Raw genomic sequence first — 17,047 nt, 5'->3', positions numbered from 1 at the left:
CAATTTGTGCATGCGTTGTTCACTTGCTCTGCATTTTGATGGTTGGCAATGTTTCTGCTTGGGATTTTAAACTAGGTTGGAACTTTTGGGCTCATACAATTGGAAGTGTCGTATTAAAATATATAGATAGAAGAGAGCATAAGGCATTGCTCAACTGGAAAAGAGAAAAGGCCTAAAGCTCAAATCTTTGCAGAATGCAGACACAAAATCACGTTGCTTTATTAGAAAAAAACAAGCAAACCACAGTGCAGTCATCTATCCTGGAAGCAGGGAATTTCTTTCTCCATGAGGCGGTGGCGGCCTCAATCACTGCCTTTGCAGCTGCCTCTGCACTATCGGCTTCCCATACAATGGATGCAACTTCATTGTTACTTAGCACATCCCACACCTGCATACCAACCCCAAACAAAATCACATAATTGGGATTAGAAATGCCACTGATACCAAATGCAATGGTGCCCTTTTTTTGTAAACTCTTATCAAGTCTACATTTCATTGAAAAAAGCCTTACCCCATCAGTTGCAAGAACGATGAATTTATCTTCGGAAGTTAGGCGGCCATGGGAGACACTAGGGATGGCAATGACACCATGGTCTTTGAGCACGTAATCCCCGAAAGCCCGGGACATGGCTAGGCCTGGGGAGTCTTCATGGGGCAGGCACACTCGATGAATGTGTGGTTCCTGCGTTAGTGCAACCACACGACCATTGCATGCCCTTATTCGTTCTGCTTCACCTACATTAAAAAGCGATAATCAGTTAAATTGTATTCTTGGAATCCCATTTTGTAGAACAAATGCTAGAAAAGAAAAAAAAAAACAGAACATTAAGATAGCAGCTGGCTGGAGAAAAATGTTCTTACTAGGTAAACCGGGCTTTTGATCAGTGGTTAATTGAATGCCCTCAATTCCATTCTCAGTAACTGATCCTAGGACCGCCCTTGAGTCTCCCAGATTGGCTATAAAAAGATCCTCACCCTGTTTGATTTTTAAATTAAATCCAAGAAAACAGAAAGAAAAATATATAAATTTTGTTCCATCATAAAATTCTTTTTACCTGTCTTATGACAACAACAGCAGTGGTTCCACTACAAGAGCAGTCCAAATTTTCTTGAAGCTTAATGGCTTTGTCCATCACTCTGAAGGAACTAACAAATGCTTCTTTCCATCTATTGAACCTTAATATTATGTCCATGTCATTGAGATCACCATCCTCTGCTACTGCAGTGACTGTGGGAAGAGCTTTCATTCGGCTTTTTATGAGCGCTGGCAGGTGGTTTCTCACAATCTCACTCACTATGTGACCATTCTTTCCATGCCCATCAAAAACTCCACACAAAGCTGAATCTTTCTTTCCACAGCCCTAATGAAAAGAAAAGAAAAAAAAAAGAGGTCTAAGTTATATAATTAACAATAACAAATATGAAACCCAGATTATGCAACATGTTATTAAGGTATTAGTCTAAGAGAGGAGATAAAATTGTACCGGCCTATATAAAGCACCATATATATATATATATATATTCAGGCCGGCCGGTCCTGAGATTCTGGGACCTAAGATGAATCATAAAATTGGACCTCTTGATTTTCATACATATTATTTGGGCTTAACATAGTATAATATACGACTAGTCTATAAAATTTGGTGCCCTCAACATTTGGGGTCATGGCGGTTGCCTTCTTTGCCTACCTTCAAGCCCGGCTCTGGTTATATTGAATACCACTCAATTGTGTTATGCAAGTTTATAATTTACACCTTTCAGAAGATGTTTTGAAATGAAATAAAGTTGACATGTCAGAATTCATTATGGAACTGATGAATGTTTTGATTTTTCTAAGAAAACAATCATTACTTGCCATTCTATACTGATAAAGCAAAATCTATCTTTAACAAAATATGGGTTTGATGAACAACTACAAGAACAAACAGAGAACCTATTAACAAACCTGGAAAAGAATAGCAGTATCTTGGTTTAGTCCTTTGCTTCCTTCCTTAGAACAAAGAGAACCAAGTCTCTGAGTTCCTTTAGAATCCTTCTTCTTTTTAGAGAACTTTGTATTTTCATGGCCAAACTGAACCCTGCGACTCCTGGGAGCTTTAGATGCAAAGGATATGCAGATTCCCATTAAAACTGGAATTGGGTTTTTCTTATTTCCAATTCCAACCACTCCAATGAGCCAAAGATTGTTCGAGTGCTCTCTTTAATCATGATCGAATATAACTATATAAGGACCACAAACCGCGCATGTTAGTGAGAATGATTAAGATAATGGGGAAAATTGAAGTGTCTCCAAGGGAGCTGATAGAGTTTTCAAGAATTCACGATAATATTTAAATGGTTGATTACCTCAATTATTTTAAGAGTTTGCAAGATTCCCATAGGGCCATATCACTTTAGGCGTGCATGCTTATTATAGAGTGCAATAACTTGCCTATATTAGCCATATATTTTTATATGCACCTCATTGAAATTAACTCTAACCAGCCTTTTTTTTTTGTCAAACACTAACCAGCCGAAGCCAGCTAGTTTTTCTAACAATAATCGTATATATTTGTTATATCTGTCTCTCTCATCACATAATAACAGTTGTATACACTTATATATATATATATATTTATCTATTTGATTACATAATATACACTTATAACTTATTCTATTTGTCTATCTCATCACTTGTTGCCCACCAAATAAAATGTCATTGAATTGAGAGAACATAGAAGCAATGTTAACCTTGTTTATCCCTTCCCCCACTCGTAAAAAAAAGAATGAGCTGACCCTTGACCAACTTGATGTGCATTTTATAGAGAGAGAGAGAAGGTTGGTCCATGACAAACTGACATTAGAAAGTAATTTAAATCCCTCAACTGTTTGGACAAGTTTATGAAAGAAGATCAAAACAGTTGGTCAAACTATAAAAAGAAGGCAATAAACAATTAATTAGGTATAAAATTCTAGCATTATTATGTATTATATATGTAGTAATGAGTGGAATTATGCTTTATAGTTTATTTTAATGTGCAAGCCATGAGCATACACAAGTGGGAAAGAAAAGAAACCCGCATGCAATACGTGATGCCGGCAGATTTTTTAAGCCGAAGAGTTAATATAAGATTAGCCTGAGTGCCTTACCCTATAATCTGTGGACTTCATTTTTAAAATAATTCTAGAGATAATCAAAAACAAAATTGCGTGATTAGGGCCATTCATCCAAGTTGACTTCTACTTAAAATTTTTAGATGGAGAATGGCTTTTGGTTCCCTTTGCAATTTCTGTTTCTGTTTCCCCACTTATCAAAGTTCAATTGGCAAAGCAATATATTGACTTCATTTCTGTTTTTCCCCACTTATCAATACGTTGACTTCACTATTGGAAGCAATATGTCATATGGTTTTATGAGAAAGCCAAATAATAGTCGGCTAATTTCTTTTATAAGGGAAAAAACTTTAGCCTCACTCCAAAGGGCAAGCTTCTATTTTTGGAGGATTCAATTTCAAAGCTTCTAAGCCTTTTATCACCATCTAATATGCAGTGTCATCAAGCTTTTCTTTTAATATAGTAGCATTAAAATATGATGAGGGCTTAACTAAAGAAGTTAAAATAAACATTGAGATTCATATCTAGCAATCCATTCAAAATGCCATGATAAAACAATTCACAATTTGTGCAGGCAGATGCGATTAAGATCACATTGGCTACTCATTCTTACTCAACTAGAGGTTCAAATCAACTTCAGTAAAACTACATACATATGAGACTTGTAGATCGGAAGCCACACGACTTGAGCAAATTAATTGCTGATGTTCTCATTGGCTGGATACAGGTATACTATCTTCACCGGTCCCTGAGTCTGCTGCCGGCAACTTTTTCGTGAGAGACTTAGGTATGTCCAGGTGGTCTTGTGGGCAACGCTGCTGAGGGTGCGATAGCAGCACACACATGTGTCGGAAGATGACTCGTGCTAACCCCTGACCGCTCTCCAAGATGTAGCCCTCAAATTCGCTAACATGTTCCAGGGCATCGACAAGTGAGTCATAGACCTCCTGGGGGCAGTTGTCAGGTCCAGGCTTGTCATGAAGGTAAACTACATCTAGAGTGAACATTTTCTGGTTTACAGGCCATTGATGTTGTGGTCGTACAGATGATCTACAGTACATAAGAATCTAAGGGCAAGCATGTCAGGATTGAAAATGGGGCAATAACTAAAGAAATTTCAATGTCATGGAAGCAACAAGATAATAATACGTAAACACATTGTCATTTGGTAGGTTCCAAATTTGCATCAATATATAGGTCTTGATGAACAAATGTAATAATACGTAAATAGTGAAGCCAACAAAAACTTACCACCCTCAAAATTCTGTTTTGAGCACGAGATTTCTTTGCTTCATGAGCTGCTACTCGGAATAGACTGGTAAGATCTGCATTACCAGAAGATGAAGTAGCTGCGAGTCCACGAAATGCAGCAATTGCAGGCTCGACTTCACTGCTAAACTCTTTCCGAAGCTTTAAAGTAACAAAGAAGGAAAAAAATTAGTTCCAAATCAATTACAGAAACTCAAATCAAACACAAAGACACAATGGATAAATTGCAAAAGGTTTTCTCTACACTACATAAATATTCATCACTAAGGGGGTATTTGCATTATAATGGTGTATTTCAAGCATCAAATGCAGATCAACACATCATGCATGCAAAGAAAGTGTAGGAACAAAGAAAAGTAAACTAAAAAATTATTGGAACCGCCAATTAGAAGTTGCAATTTATGAGGCTGCATCACATGAGCTTCAAGCAAGAAAACACATGTCCTGTCAATCTAGTAAATACATGGCAAGTGATACAAGATTGACCTATGTCCTTTTTATTTCTTATTTTAGATCAAATCAAGGTCCCAAATCTTGTTAATAGTTAGTAAAGGAATTGTAATCACCCACATTCAGTAGAAACGACCAATGCTTATCAAAGGGAACAACATTTTTGACCTTGTGATTATGTACACTGAGCTGCTTCAAAGTAAAGACTTAAACTAATTGGTTTTTTTTCATATTTAGTACCTGAACTTTGACCATTGTCTTAATGTGGTACCTAAACTTTTATTTGTCCCAATTGAGTACCTAAACTTTTATTTTGTGTCTAATAGGTACCAAAATGAATTTATGTTAAAATTATCAACAAAAGTTAGGGGCAATATAGTCATTTCAAAAAATTTATATTTTATTTTTAATTTTTAATTTTTTTTGTTTGTTGTGTGTTTTTTTTTAATAATTTTAAATATATAAAGAAAATAATTAAAATATACTTTGACTATATTGCCCCTAATTTTTATTGACAATTTTAACAAAAATTCATTTTGGTACCTATTAGACACAAAATAAAAGTTTAGGTACTCAATTGGGACAAATAAAAGTTTAGGTACCACATTAAGACAAGGGTCAAAGTTTAGGTACTAAATATGAAATAAACCCTAAAATTTATTCATCCAGCAACCAAATATAGGTCATGCAATTGAATCTAACATTTCCTACATTTCCTCAGCTGCCAAGCAAATTAAAAATGAAAATTAAATGAGAATTTGAAGCTACCCATAAAGCTTATATATCACAGAAAACCATAAAACTATGATCCAGAGCGATAATCATGATTTCCAAAACTCAATTAGGCAAAGACAAGAAAACAGAAGACCCAGAAATTCTTCTGCGCCCCTGATCGCACATTTTCTCGGAAACCAAACAGAAACCACGCAAAAAAAAGAGATAGGAAAACAGAGAGAGACCCACCCAAGACGCAGACTTTCCAAGAACAGCAAAGGCGAATCGGTGTTCTGGGTTGATGGTGAGCTTGGTGTTCATGAAGAGAAGGATGGCTTGCTTGATCGAGTCCAAGCGGGTCAAGGGTCGCCCATTCGGACCCGTCGCTTTCATCTCCACCATCGACTCCGGGTCGACATCTATACAAAACAGTATGTCCTCGTTGCTTAGCCTCGTCGGTCTCAGCGTGTACCTGCTCGCACCCGATTGCTCTCCCCTTACTCCCTCCATCGCTCAACGAGCTCAGAGCTCAACTGCGAAACGAAAGAAAAGCACAAAAGATTGCATAACCGGTGCGTTTCCATTTGCGTTTTGCATTAAAAGGACACGTGTGTACTTTGAAACGGTGCGTTTTACGCCGTCAATACGGGGTCATTTTCGGCATTAAACTAGTTTAATAGACACTGAATGCGACGGTTCGCTCCCAATTTCTGGTTGCTCCTATTTCTTCTTCTTCTTCCTCTTTTGTCTTTCTTCTCAGAAATTTGGTAATCGAGGAAAAGCGATGGCTTGCTTGCATGACCACAGCTGCGAAGATCATGATTGCTCCTCTGATTGGTCTCTCTACAAGCATATAGACCTTCCCAAGGTACTCTTTCTTCCCTTTTCTTTTCTCAGCCTTAATTTTCCTCTTCCTATATGTGTTTACGTTAATAGTTATCACACTGTGGCTCAGTGGCTCTGCCTATGCTGGTGGGTTTCATTGTCTACTTGATCATTTTATGATTGTTTTGGCTTTATCTGAAAGTACCCAGATGAAAATTACTTGAAATAACAGTGACTCCAATAAACCCTTAAGCTGAAATTATAAATCTTACGCCCATTTTTCAGTGAGCACAATGTTTCTTATGTGTGGTTTCTTGATAGTAAAAAAAATATTTAAATGGGAAGCTTGGTTAATTGTTATACTCCATACTGATGCTGTGGCTGACTAATTGAGGAGTAATTGATGATTATTTATGTGGGGTGATTGAATGACCATATTACATTGGAGCTCTCCTTTGCTGATTGACATGTTGCCTGATGCCACTTTTAACTGAATTTTCTCTTGACTATATATCATCAATATGCACCAAGATCCTCCTTGACAAAATGCATTTTTCCGTTTTTTAGGTTTCCGCTTTAAATGAGGCTGTTTCAGGAAGCGTCAGGTCAGTTTTTAAAGCTTGGGAGCAACGGCTGAACTCTTCTGGGGTAATGAGCCCTTCTATATACCTTTCTGTTTTTCCTTCTTTAGAGTGGTTTGTTGAACATTTTCCTGTGAGCAGAAGAGATAGAGTTTGGCAAACATTATTACTAGACGTCATTAAATTTATAATCCAAACTTCTAAAAAACTGGGACTGAATACAGCACACAGGGTTTTGATTGAGATTCGGTTCAAGTTTACCATATATTTTGGCTGTGATTATGTTTCAATTGCTAGGGATATGTAGCCTCATTTGATTCTCTTTCCTGCAACAGGAACACTTGGAGAGCAATGAGGGTGATCCTGAGTTACTTGTTTTTATTCCGTGAGTGGCTACTTCTGTTGTTTTATGTTTATCTTCAAACACAAGTTGGACCAAAATACGAGAAAAAAATTAACATTAGGAATCATCCTTAAGTTGAGACAAGCATTGTAGATTCATTGGTTGAATTCATTGGGAGTAAGGTATGGTAACTTGTGAGTGAGTTCTTAGATCTCTATAGTCTGGTCTGTATGAGTTTGAGTAAGGGATTCAACCTTATTAGCATCACCAGGTTCATCCAAAACATAATACTTATTGTTGTATCATTATGTAATTGTCCTTTTTCTTGTAGTCATGACATTCTTTCTTGTATCTGAAATAGTTCATCATTTCTAAGAACCTGTATGAGTTAAAAGTCATGATGCTGAGTGATATTGGTCTTATTTATTTATTTTTTTTCCCAGGAAACTTTTTATTGCTTGTTTTCTGCTATATATGATGTTTAACATAGCTGTACTTACTGTATAAAACATTTAGTTGGCATCTAGAGAGATTTGATTAGAATCTACCATTCGACACCAACTTATAAGATGTAGTACATCTCTTATGTTGTTACTTTTGATGGAATTGAGTTATTGTGTTTTACAGATTTACATCAGATGTCAAGATCAAGAGCATATCAATTGTTGGTGGTGTTGACGGAACAAGTCCTTCCAAGATGAGGGTGTAAGTGACCTTTAATAGTTTCTACCTGAGGCATGGCTTTCTTATATTGGTGTAGTTAGAAACTTAGAATAATCACGGGCAATCTTATCTTAATGTAACGCCATTCCTCGCATCTATTTTGAATTTGTTTGGAAAACTAAAACACAAGACTGCATTGCGTAAATTAGGTTCATCAACAAAGAGGGCATTGACTTTTCAGATGCTCAAGGAATGCAAGCTATTCAGGTATTGCTTTCATCTTAGCTTGTCAGAGAGTTAGTTAAAAAATTCAACAGTTCAACTTTGTAACATGTGTTCTTGTTGTTTTAAGGAGTGGGATTTGGTTGAAAATTTTCAAGGAGTGCTGGAGTACCAGACAAGGTATTTATTCCTTGCCTTCCCTACTGCTTCATAAACCATCTTTCTTAATCTTGAGAACATGAAATATTATAAGTTGATAGCAATGGACATCTTATTTTAATTCAAATTGAGAGCAGTGAAGGTATGCATCTTTTGGTGTATGCATACTTTTTCCTTATTGTAATAATATAGCATGTCAAGTTGAGTGCCACTAAAAATAAGAGTTTTCCATTTGTTTTATTTGAGTTTTATTTTACCTTCAACTATCCTTCTTCGGATATTACATTTCTCCATATAATTAGATATTCCAAATTTCAAAACGTGGCGAGTATCACATTGCATTTTCCTGATAATTTTGGTGGTGATACAACTAAGATAGAGTACATTGGCTTTAAGGGTGAAGCTACTCAGGTAATTAATTCCATTCCATAAGAGCAGATTTTGTTCTGTTAGTGTTGCAGATAATACATTTTCTTGTCTTCTTTTTTTGGGTCTGAATTACATTTTCTTGTCTACGATGAACAGTTGAAGAGGGATGTTGTGGCAACAATTGTTTATGAAATTAGGCCAAATCCTTCTGATCACAAGTAAGTTTTGGTTATCCTAATGGAACGTTAAAATTGGTATCTTTCAAAGAAATGCTCATTTGCCCTTTATCTTGATATAGCAGGTTTCATTAAATATCAGCCCATGCACATCTTTAGCTTGTAGGTTTATCAGTAGAACTCCATATAATGATATATTAATGCTTTCATTTGACAGGGCAAAAAAAGAAAAAGATAAAAGAAGCTATGTATATTAATGCTGTTTACTTCTGTATAACTTCATGTTTTTTTCAAATGTGCTTGTTTGTAGGACAAAGGCTGAAGGTGGGGGTCTTTCACATGTGGAATGAGGAAGTCATACTAACTGTCACCTATTGTGCTTCAATACTCTTGTATATTGATAATGTGAACACAGTGGCATCTTTTATTTTCCTTTTATGGTTGGACAATGTTACTTTAGTCTGCAATGGAAGAAGATGTTGGTATTGTTTAGGCTTGTGTTATTACTTCAGTTCTATCTGACAACTCTGACTATCATGTTGTTGGATTTAAGTAAGTATGCAAATTTGTTAGATGTAATTCTTTCTTTTTATTTTTCATGAATCTTATGAGCTCTTTTCCACACCCAGATGATTCAATCCATTAATCAGGAGATTAATGATAGAATTTTTATTTTCAACATTCACTATGAATCCCTTGAGTGCTAATAGTAAATCCCTTCAGTCAATCTTTCTCTTTGTTTTGAACTTGAATCAATTATTATTAGACTGAATGCATTTGAATTGCATTGGATTTGTTTTGGGTATGAAGTTAGATTATTGTAATTCAATTGTAATAATCCAACTATTGAATGAGTTAACCTATATTTTATTGACCAATTTAATTGTATTAATCAAATTATTTTAACCCATAAATCCTGCGAATTATTATAAAAAAAATTTCGGCCACGAAATTATTATTATTAAATTTAATTATAAACTGTCCTACAAAAAAAAAAAAAAAACAAATAGTCCAATACAGCCCCAAAAACAAGCCGAGTAAAAGAAAAACTCACAAAGCCCAACCCATGTTTTTGGGCTTGATCGTCAAGAGGTCACGTGTGGTCGTCTCTCACCCTGCACAAAGCCCGCTTCTATCTCGTAGTCTCAGGCGTCTCTGCAAGTGCAAGCACATCAAGCTAGGGTTTTAGCGACTCACATTTTCTCACTGTGTACTCACCATCTAAAGGTTAGCTCTTCTCAACTCTAATTCGTTTTGGGTATTGTTCTTTTACTATTCTGTCTTTGTTTCCGTGACTTAGAGTGCATTCGTTCGAAATTTCTCAAAATTCTGGATAGCTCTGAACAAGTTGTCGAGTTCTCAAAGTTAGAACTTTGTAGAATAATCTTGGGCTCTGTCTGCATAAATTAATGTTCCACCTAAATTTTTCGTCTCTTTGAAAATTGAAACTCTAAAAACTGAGTAATTCAAGTTGATTTCAATTTTTGCCATTTTTTCTTTTCTGTTTATGCTATGTTTGTTGGCTGAGAAAGCAGTTGAACAGATATTCTGGAACAAAAATTTCCCATTTCTAATTTCATGTTTTATGTTGTTTTCATTATTAACAAACTGAGTTAGGCTGGTTAAATAACCCAAATATTTGTATCAAGCTCTACTGAACGGAGTATGTTGTTTTCTGCAGTTCCAATTGTTGAGTCATTTGTTCTTTAAAACTTTACGTTATGTGTTTTTATTTTTGTCAATTCTGAGTAAGGTAATATGGAATGCAGCTTTTGGATCCATAAAATGGCCAAAAAGAGTAAATCAAAAACTCCTAAAGAGGTGCAAGAAAACACTGTTGTTGTAGAAGAGGAAAAGCCCTCATCTTCGGCGAAAAAGCCTACTTCTGAGATTGATGAAATATTTGCTGGGAAAAAGAGGAAGAAGCCTGAAACAGAAAAGGCTCAAAAACCAAATGAAGATGCAATTGAAAAACCGAAAAAGTTGAAGAAAAAGAAGAAGGATAAAGGGTCTAAAGATGGTGGATTTGTGGACCTGCCTTCTAAGTCGAAAAAGAGGACACAGGAAGGCCTTGCTATTTATACTGAAGAACAGTTGGGTCTTAATAAATCAGATGCTGGAGGCACCCCGCTTTGTCCATTTGATTGTTCTTGTTGCTTCTGAGGGTACCTGCATATCTGAGGTTTTGTTGTCTTGAAGAGTTTGTTCATTCAATTTGAGGATAGCTGAGTGTAGCTTTTGGCTTTCTTGATGTACACCAGAACCTGATTACATGAATTATTCAATCTGTGTCAGCTTATAAATCTCCTTTGGTTCTCCGATATGATGAGTTAAGTTTAAATCAATACTATTAAAGTATTTGAGGCAAACAAAAGAAAGAGTGTTGAGGAAGATTTTGTTGCAGTTACACTTTCTTCACATTAGTCTGTCTCTGATGATCATAGATTAAAGTCGTGTTTATATCTAGGAATTCTACTACACAATGACATAAGAACTTCCCTTTTAGGAATTTATTCTGATAACCTCAATTGTGGTGGTATGGGGTATGTCGCCAGAATTTTAATGCTGGCTTAAGTTAATCCCTCTAAATCAATTGTTAAGCAGCCTTTTGTGAGAATGCGTCATTGAATTAGTTCCCATAAAAGATTATAGGCGACCTGTTGATTTCATATTGTTGATGACTGATACTGATTATATTTATCAGCAAAAATTAGAATGATCCAACTTGGCTTTGAGTCTTGTTGCCTTTATACTTATAGATGCGGAATTATCAATCTTCTTTGTAATGAAATATTCATGTTTGAATTTTGGGCTGCATATACATGGAGTACAGAGCTTGGTAAAGGGAATACAGGTCACTGCATTTTCTATTGACTGGTAATTGCAGAACAAAAGTAAATGGCCTTACACTTATTTCTTTTATCTTGGAATTTAAATTTTTTTCCTTTTGGAATTGATGCTATTATTGTTTAACTACTTTAAACCATCAAAGTTCAGCATGGAGCTCATGGCTCATGTAGAGCAAGATATTTGACATTATGGATTTCCATCTATAAACCAATTTCTTTTTAATGGTGTGGACACTAACAACTCATTTCAGTTCAGAGATGTGCATAGAGCTCCATAGCATAAACTAATATTATGGCATCCGAAAAAACACAATTGAGACTCAAATTTTGCTTTCATCCATTCAATTTGCGAGTACATTATAAGGCATTCCATAAACAGATCAATTCTTTATGTCTTCAGTACAAGAAAGTTGTCGAGCAGACGACAAATATTCACCATCATCACTCAGAAGATCTCCCTTCTGTGCATATACAATATGGATTGACACACTGCAGAATGAATGCAAGACTGCACAGCCTTCAAATCTTCACCAGTCAAATATGCAATTCTGCAACCATGAACAAAAACAGCTTTTAAGACTACTAAAATAACAGTTCGAGAGAAGGAAAATGACAGAGAATGCTGCATACAGAACAAGGCCACAACTTCAACATGAAGTCTCTAGGGGTGACCTTGCAGTGTACAGATCTTTATGCAAAGGGGTTTTACTTATTACACTATTTATGAGGGAACCCTACATCAAACATTACAATTAGAAGTGTGTGATAATAGAATGTAGCCAAAAATTGTAGCATGAAACCAGAGAGCATTTCAAACTATCTTCTATTTGGCAATATCATATTGGCTCCAAGCGGCAGTCAAGGCACCACAGAATTGGTTCTTGCTGTTGACTCGTATTAATAGAGCCGGGATTGAGATAAAAGGATTTAGTAAGCATAGACTTAAATCTTGAGCATTTAACTGCTTTAAATTTGAAGGAAAGCTTGGTAATGAATCGCTCCCTCCAATCGTGAGCAGTAGCTCTTTTTAGGCACCATGCAAAAGGTTGCTTGTTATGGGATTGAGCAACAAACACCCGTGTCTGACTGGAGTGCCAATCCAATACTTCTTACCATGATTTACTAGAAAAACTCATTACAAATTTCTTTTATTTTTTTACATTGAAAAATCAAAACAGAGACACAAAGTGAATGTGTAGTGGGTATTGTGACATGAAACAAAGGGTGTGAGTTTCAAGGATCTTCACCCACTAAGTTAGTATTGGCTCCAAGCGGCAGACGGGTCACCACCAATTGGGCGCCTGCTGTTGACTCTTCTTTAGAGCCTTGCTGTTACTGTAATCTCCACCAACATACACAACAACCCAGAACCCAAAACCAAGAACCCACAAAAAAAAATTGATAAAATTTTATATTTAATTACCAAGAGTGTTCGTAGAGAACAATAATGCAAGTACGAGCAAGCAGCGAGCTTTTGAGTTTGAGGTGGAAGATGCAAGAGGAACTGAGGAAACTACTTATTTATAGTTGGTGAGGCCAGACAAACCCTAATGTACGAGAGAATATAAATTTGAAAGCCCATGGGATATTTATTCAAGTGGGCTAAACCCAATCCCAGGCCCAATAGTCTTCGCACATGACGTCACGTGAGGGGCCGACTTCCGCGAAAGAGGTAAACAGTGGCAACCGAACCGCCTTCGCGGTTGGACATGAACACGTAGTCGTTGAAGTCTTCAAACACGTACTCACAAAAGTAAGGAGAGAGTGGGTAGTAGGTAGCGAGAGTCTACAGACAGGCGCTGAAGACGTTCTTTTTACGCTTCAAGAATTCCACGAGTTTAGGATTTTTTCGACGCCAAACGCAAAACGACGCCATGGACGCCGTTTCATGCTCCGGTGTTCTTTCCCAATTGAAGCTCTCCGGTTCCAAGCTCTCCCATTCGGATCACAAATTTTCGATGTAAGCCCTCGGATGCTGTGAGTTTAAATTTTGATCAGTAGCTGTTTGCAGCTCGATCGTAAAGTTGGCTCTTTTATTCTATTAGATTCATGTATGCTATTAATTATGCGAGAAAGTGATAGCTTTGTTTTGTATGTTGTTCTTGTTTCTTGGAAAATGGTATTGAAATTTTACATTTTTAACCGAACAGGAGCATTGGATTATGATATTGGCTGTATGTTTGGATTCTTGTTTTATTAGTTTCAGACTTTTGAGTTTAGTTGAGGTACTGACTAAGTGCGTTTAGTGGTAGGTCGTGCTTTTACGCGAGGCCTTTTGGGTCTGTCTCTTGCCATTCATCCAAGGGATTGAGACTTCCGAAACAGCTTACAGTCTTGTGTTCTACTTCAAGCGATAAAGGAGATGACTTTTTAGGGGCATCACATTATTCTAAGAGAAACCCTGTTGGGGATAATACAGTTTGTCATGCGGGTGTATGCACTTATGGTGGGACTGCTGTAGAATCTCATTCCCACACTGCGGAAGAGAAGGTTGGAGTGCTGCTTCTGAATCTAGGAGGACCAGAGACCCTCAATGATGTTCAACCGTTTTTGTTTAATCTTTTCGCTGACCCAGTATGTTGTTCTACTTGTACTGCCTTGCCTAATCTGTGTCAGGATGAGTAGTTCCAAGTACTCTTGCTAATAAATTACCATGTTGTGTGGCAGGATATCATTCGTCTCCCAAGGTTGTTTCAGTTTCTCCAGCAACCATTGGCGAAATTGATCTCTGTGCTTCGAGCTCCCAAAAGCAAAGAAGGGTATGCTGCTATAGGAGGTGGTTCACCATTGCGTAAAATAACAGACAAGCAGGTAGAGAAAATACAGCAAATGTCCTGTTGAATGCTTCAGTTGGTTTTTGTTTGTATAATCTGTCTTGTTCTACAACAATGATTCAGTTGTCAAGAATGTTTGTTGGTTTATGAGATCTGGTTTGTTCTTGAATTTTTATATTTACATGGTTCTTGCTGTTTGGTACAGGCAAATGCACTCAAAATGGCTTTGGAATCAAAGGACTTGCCTGTAAATGTCTATGTGGGAATGCGGTACTGGTTCCCATTCACTGAGGAAGCAGTTCAGCAAGTTAGTCTTTAATTCTATAATCCAGTAGCCCTTTTTATATTAGCCATTAGTTACTGATCATATAGAAATGCATGCAATGACTAGGCTAGTTGGTTTGGTTAGAGAAAATAGTATTGTAATGCGTGTGTTGTCAGCTGTGATGACCTCCATATGCCTATGTCTTCTAGTGATTATATTGGTCTTTCAGCTTTGTTAGAAGTTAATAATTATAGGGTACCTTCTACACATCTGTCTCTAATTGAATTAATCAAATAATTGACAATTTTTTTCATTATCTGTGTCAGATTAAGAGGGACAGAATAACCAGGCTTGTTGTCCTGCCTCTATATCCTCAGTTCTCTATCTCTACAACTGGATCGAGCATTCGAGTGCTTCAGAATATTTTCAGGTGACAGTTCGTTGTCATTTCATGTAACTACATATATTTGCTTACTCTGGTCAATTTCCTGAATGTGAGCCCATCTTGCAGCAAAGACAGCTATCTATCAAGGTTGCCTGTTTCTGTTATAAACTCATGGTATCAACGTGAAGGTTATATTAAGTCAATGGCTGACTTGATTTCCAAAGAGCTAGAGAGTTTTTCTGAACCTGCAGAGGTGGGTTCGATTAATCCTTGGACTAATTTTAAATGGCTCTTTCGATGCAATTAAACATATGTTTTATTTGTTGGTATGGTTATCCCATGAACTTTATATAGTAAACATTGCTAATTTTCTATGAATTTAGGTCATGATATTCTTCAGTGCCCACGGGGTACCACTCAGTTATGTAGAGAGTGCTGGAGATCCATACAAAGATCAAATGGAGGAGTGCATCTTCTTAATAATGAAAGAGTTGAAAACTAGGGGAATCAACAATGAACATACTCTTGCTTACCAGGTGGTTTATAAACTCACAAAAGTTAATTTTCTGAGTTCTAGCTTTTACTTTGTCACCTCTCTTGGCTCTCAGAACTATCTTAGGCTGTGTCTACTGCTTATGGCTCCAACTCTCATATCATTGTTTTCTAATTTTATTTTTCCCTAATTTTGTTGTTGGGTGGTGATCAGAGTCGAGTTGGTCCTGTACAATGGCTGAAGCCCTACACTGATAAAGTTCTTGTTGAGCTTGGCCAGAAAGGTGTGAAGAGTCTCCTAGCTGTTCCAGTCAGGTATTTCTCTTCACAATATTCTGATGTCTTCTATGTCCAACTCTACAAGAGATACCACTTGGTTTGTACAGGACGGTTTCTATTTTATCCATTGCTTTGGCATCAAATCAAATTTTAGGAGAGCAAGACTATTCGTAATTGTGTTTTACCTTGTGTTTTTTGCTGCTTAGGTCGTTATAAATGCCATGTTATATCTAACAATAAATAAAGATGTGTATGCCATAGTATTCCTTATTTTGGTTTGATAATTCGAATTCCACAAGACATTTTATTTGGCTTTTGTGTCTTTACCTGTTCTAATGTCATTACTTTATCTGTAAGCTGATATTACTTGGTTCTTTATATCAGTCAAAAGAAAAGTAATAATGAACTAATCTCACATCTAATTTTTTATCCAGCTTTGTGAGTGAGCACATAGAGACTCTTGAAGAGATTGATATGGAGTACAAGGAGTTGGCCCTTGAATCTGGCATTGAAAATTGGGGCCGAGTCCCTGCCCTTGGTTGTACCCCTTCATTTATAACAGATCTGGCAGATGCAGTAGTAGAAGCCCTACCGCTGGCAACAGCCATGTCAACCTCAAAGACTACCTCAGAAGTAGTTGAGCACGATCCATTAAGATATGCCATCAAAATGTTCTTTGGTTCCTTTTTAGCGTTTTTGTTGTTTTTTTCACCAAAAATGATATCAGCATTCAGGAACCACTTGATTTAAGGGATAATACAAAATTTTACTACCAATTATCATACAAGCTGCTCTTACAGACAATAAAAGGGTGAGACTACAAAGAAACCCCCGCCTTTTTAAATTGAACCTCATTTTATACTGAACAAGCGTCCAATTCTTGAGAGAATTTTTTGTATTTAGGCCATTATTCAGATGTGTAAATTTTATTTTTTTTCATAATGTTGTAGATGAACGTGCTTTGATTCATGAAGCATAGCAAGATTCTACTTTGTGCTTGACATTGTTATGATTTGTACCTAAAGCTAGTTCTATGGAAACTTTTGATTTGGGTATCATCATTTTTCTAGTCTGTTTATGTCAACTAGATTTTCTGTCTTGTGGTATCGATAATATGGCACATTCAAATTGATATCGTA

General features: G+C 36.6%; 5 protein-coding genes and 1 long non-coding RNA gene across 7 annotated transcripts; 3 read left to right on the top strand and 3 right to left on the bottom strand.

Annotated features, from left to right (window-relative positions):
* Positions 1-50: 50 nt before the first annotated feature.
* Positions 51-2,288, bottom strand: LOC147278584 (putative protein phosphatase 2C 72). The gene is made up of 5 exons (XM_086251816.1): positions 1,946-2,288; positions 1,056-1,361; positions 862-976; positions 512-735; positions 51-388 (listed from the first exon to the last, which is right to left on the bottom strand). The coding sequence occupies exons 1-5, from the start codon at positions 2,123-2,125 to the stop codon at positions 209-211; spliced, it is 1,005 nt and encodes a 334-aa protein (XP_086107942.1). The 5' UTR covers positions 2,126-2,288; the 3' UTR covers positions 51-208.
* Positions 2,289-3,592: 1,304 nt separating this feature from the next.
* LOC147278583 (BRISC/BRCA1-A complex protein) lies at positions 3,593-6,107 on the bottom strand. Its single transcript, XM_086250755.1, has 3 exons — positions 5,776-6,107; positions 4,345-4,503; positions 3,593-4,160 (listed from the first exon to the last, which is right to left on the bottom strand). Exons 1-3 carry the CDS (start codon positions 6,034-6,036, stop codon positions 3,804-3,806), a joined length of 777 nt encoding a protein of 258 aa, XP_086106881.1. The 5' UTR covers positions 6,037-6,107; the 3' UTR covers positions 3,593-3,803.
* Positions 6,108-6,125: 18 nt separating this feature from the next.
* LOC147278582 (PITH domain protein (DUF1000)) lies at positions 6,126-9,549 on the top strand. Its single transcript, XM_086250756.1, has 9 exons — positions 6,126-6,394; positions 6,919-6,999; positions 7,268-7,317; positions 7,903-7,980; positions 8,148-8,205; positions 8,291-8,340; positions 8,622-8,730; positions 8,845-8,906; positions 9,175-9,549. Exons 1-9 carry the CDS (start codon positions 6,311-6,313, stop codon positions 9,212-9,214), a joined length of 612 nt encoding a protein of 203 aa, XP_086106882.1. The 5' UTR covers positions 6,126-6,310; the 3' UTR covers positions 9,215-9,549.
* A 385-nt stretch (positions 9,550-9,934) lies between these two features.
* On the top strand, positions 9,935-11,713 carry LOC147278581 (stress response protein). The gene is made up of 2 exons (XM_086250758.1): positions 9,935-10,091; positions 10,634-11,713. The coding sequence occupies exon 2, from the start codon at positions 10,650-10,652 to the stop codon at positions 11,025-11,027; it is 378 nt and encodes a 125-aa protein (XP_086106884.1). The 5' UTR covers positions 9,935-10,091; positions 10,634-10,649; the 3' UTR covers positions 11,028-11,713.
* A 313-nt stretch (positions 11,714-12,026) lies between these two features.
* On the bottom strand, positions 12,027-13,503 carry LOC147278580 (uncharacterized). 2 transcript variants are annotated; one of them, XR_015123342.1, is made up of 2 exons: positions 12,961-13,503; positions 12,027-12,261 (listed from the first exon to the last, which is right to left on the bottom strand). It is a non-coding gene; the product is annotated as an uncharacterized LOC147278580 (long non-coding RNA). The 2 variants fall into 2 exon arrangements; XR_015123341.1 differs by having other exon boundaries at positions 12,965-13,503.
* An 8-nt stretch (positions 13,504-13,511) lies between these two features.
* LOC147278579 (ferrochelatase 1) lies at positions 13,512-16,966 on the top strand. The gene is made up of 9 exons (XM_086250695.1): positions 13,512-13,673; positions 13,960-14,287; positions 14,381-14,524; positions 14,693-14,794; positions 15,079-15,182; positions 15,264-15,390; positions 15,521-15,673; positions 15,844-15,944; positions 16,343-16,966. The coding sequence occupies exons 1-9, from the start codon at positions 13,588-13,590 to the stop codon at positions 16,656-16,658; spliced, it is 1,461 nt and encodes a 486-aa protein (XP_086106821.1). The 5' UTR covers positions 13,512-13,587; the 3' UTR covers positions 16,659-16,966.
* The last annotated feature ends 81 nt before the right edge of the window (positions 16,967-17,047 follow it).

Source organism: Dryas octopetala, chromosome 7 (genome assembly GCF_963921425.1).
Source record: "Dryas octopetala chromosome 7, drDryOcto1.1, whole genome shotgun sequence".
NCBI lineage: Eukaryota > Viridiplantae > Streptophyta > Magnoliopsida > Rosales > Rosaceae > Dryas > Dryas octopetala.
Note: the sequence above shows the minus strand (reverse complement) of the source record. Positions and strands in the feature narration are given on the sequence as shown.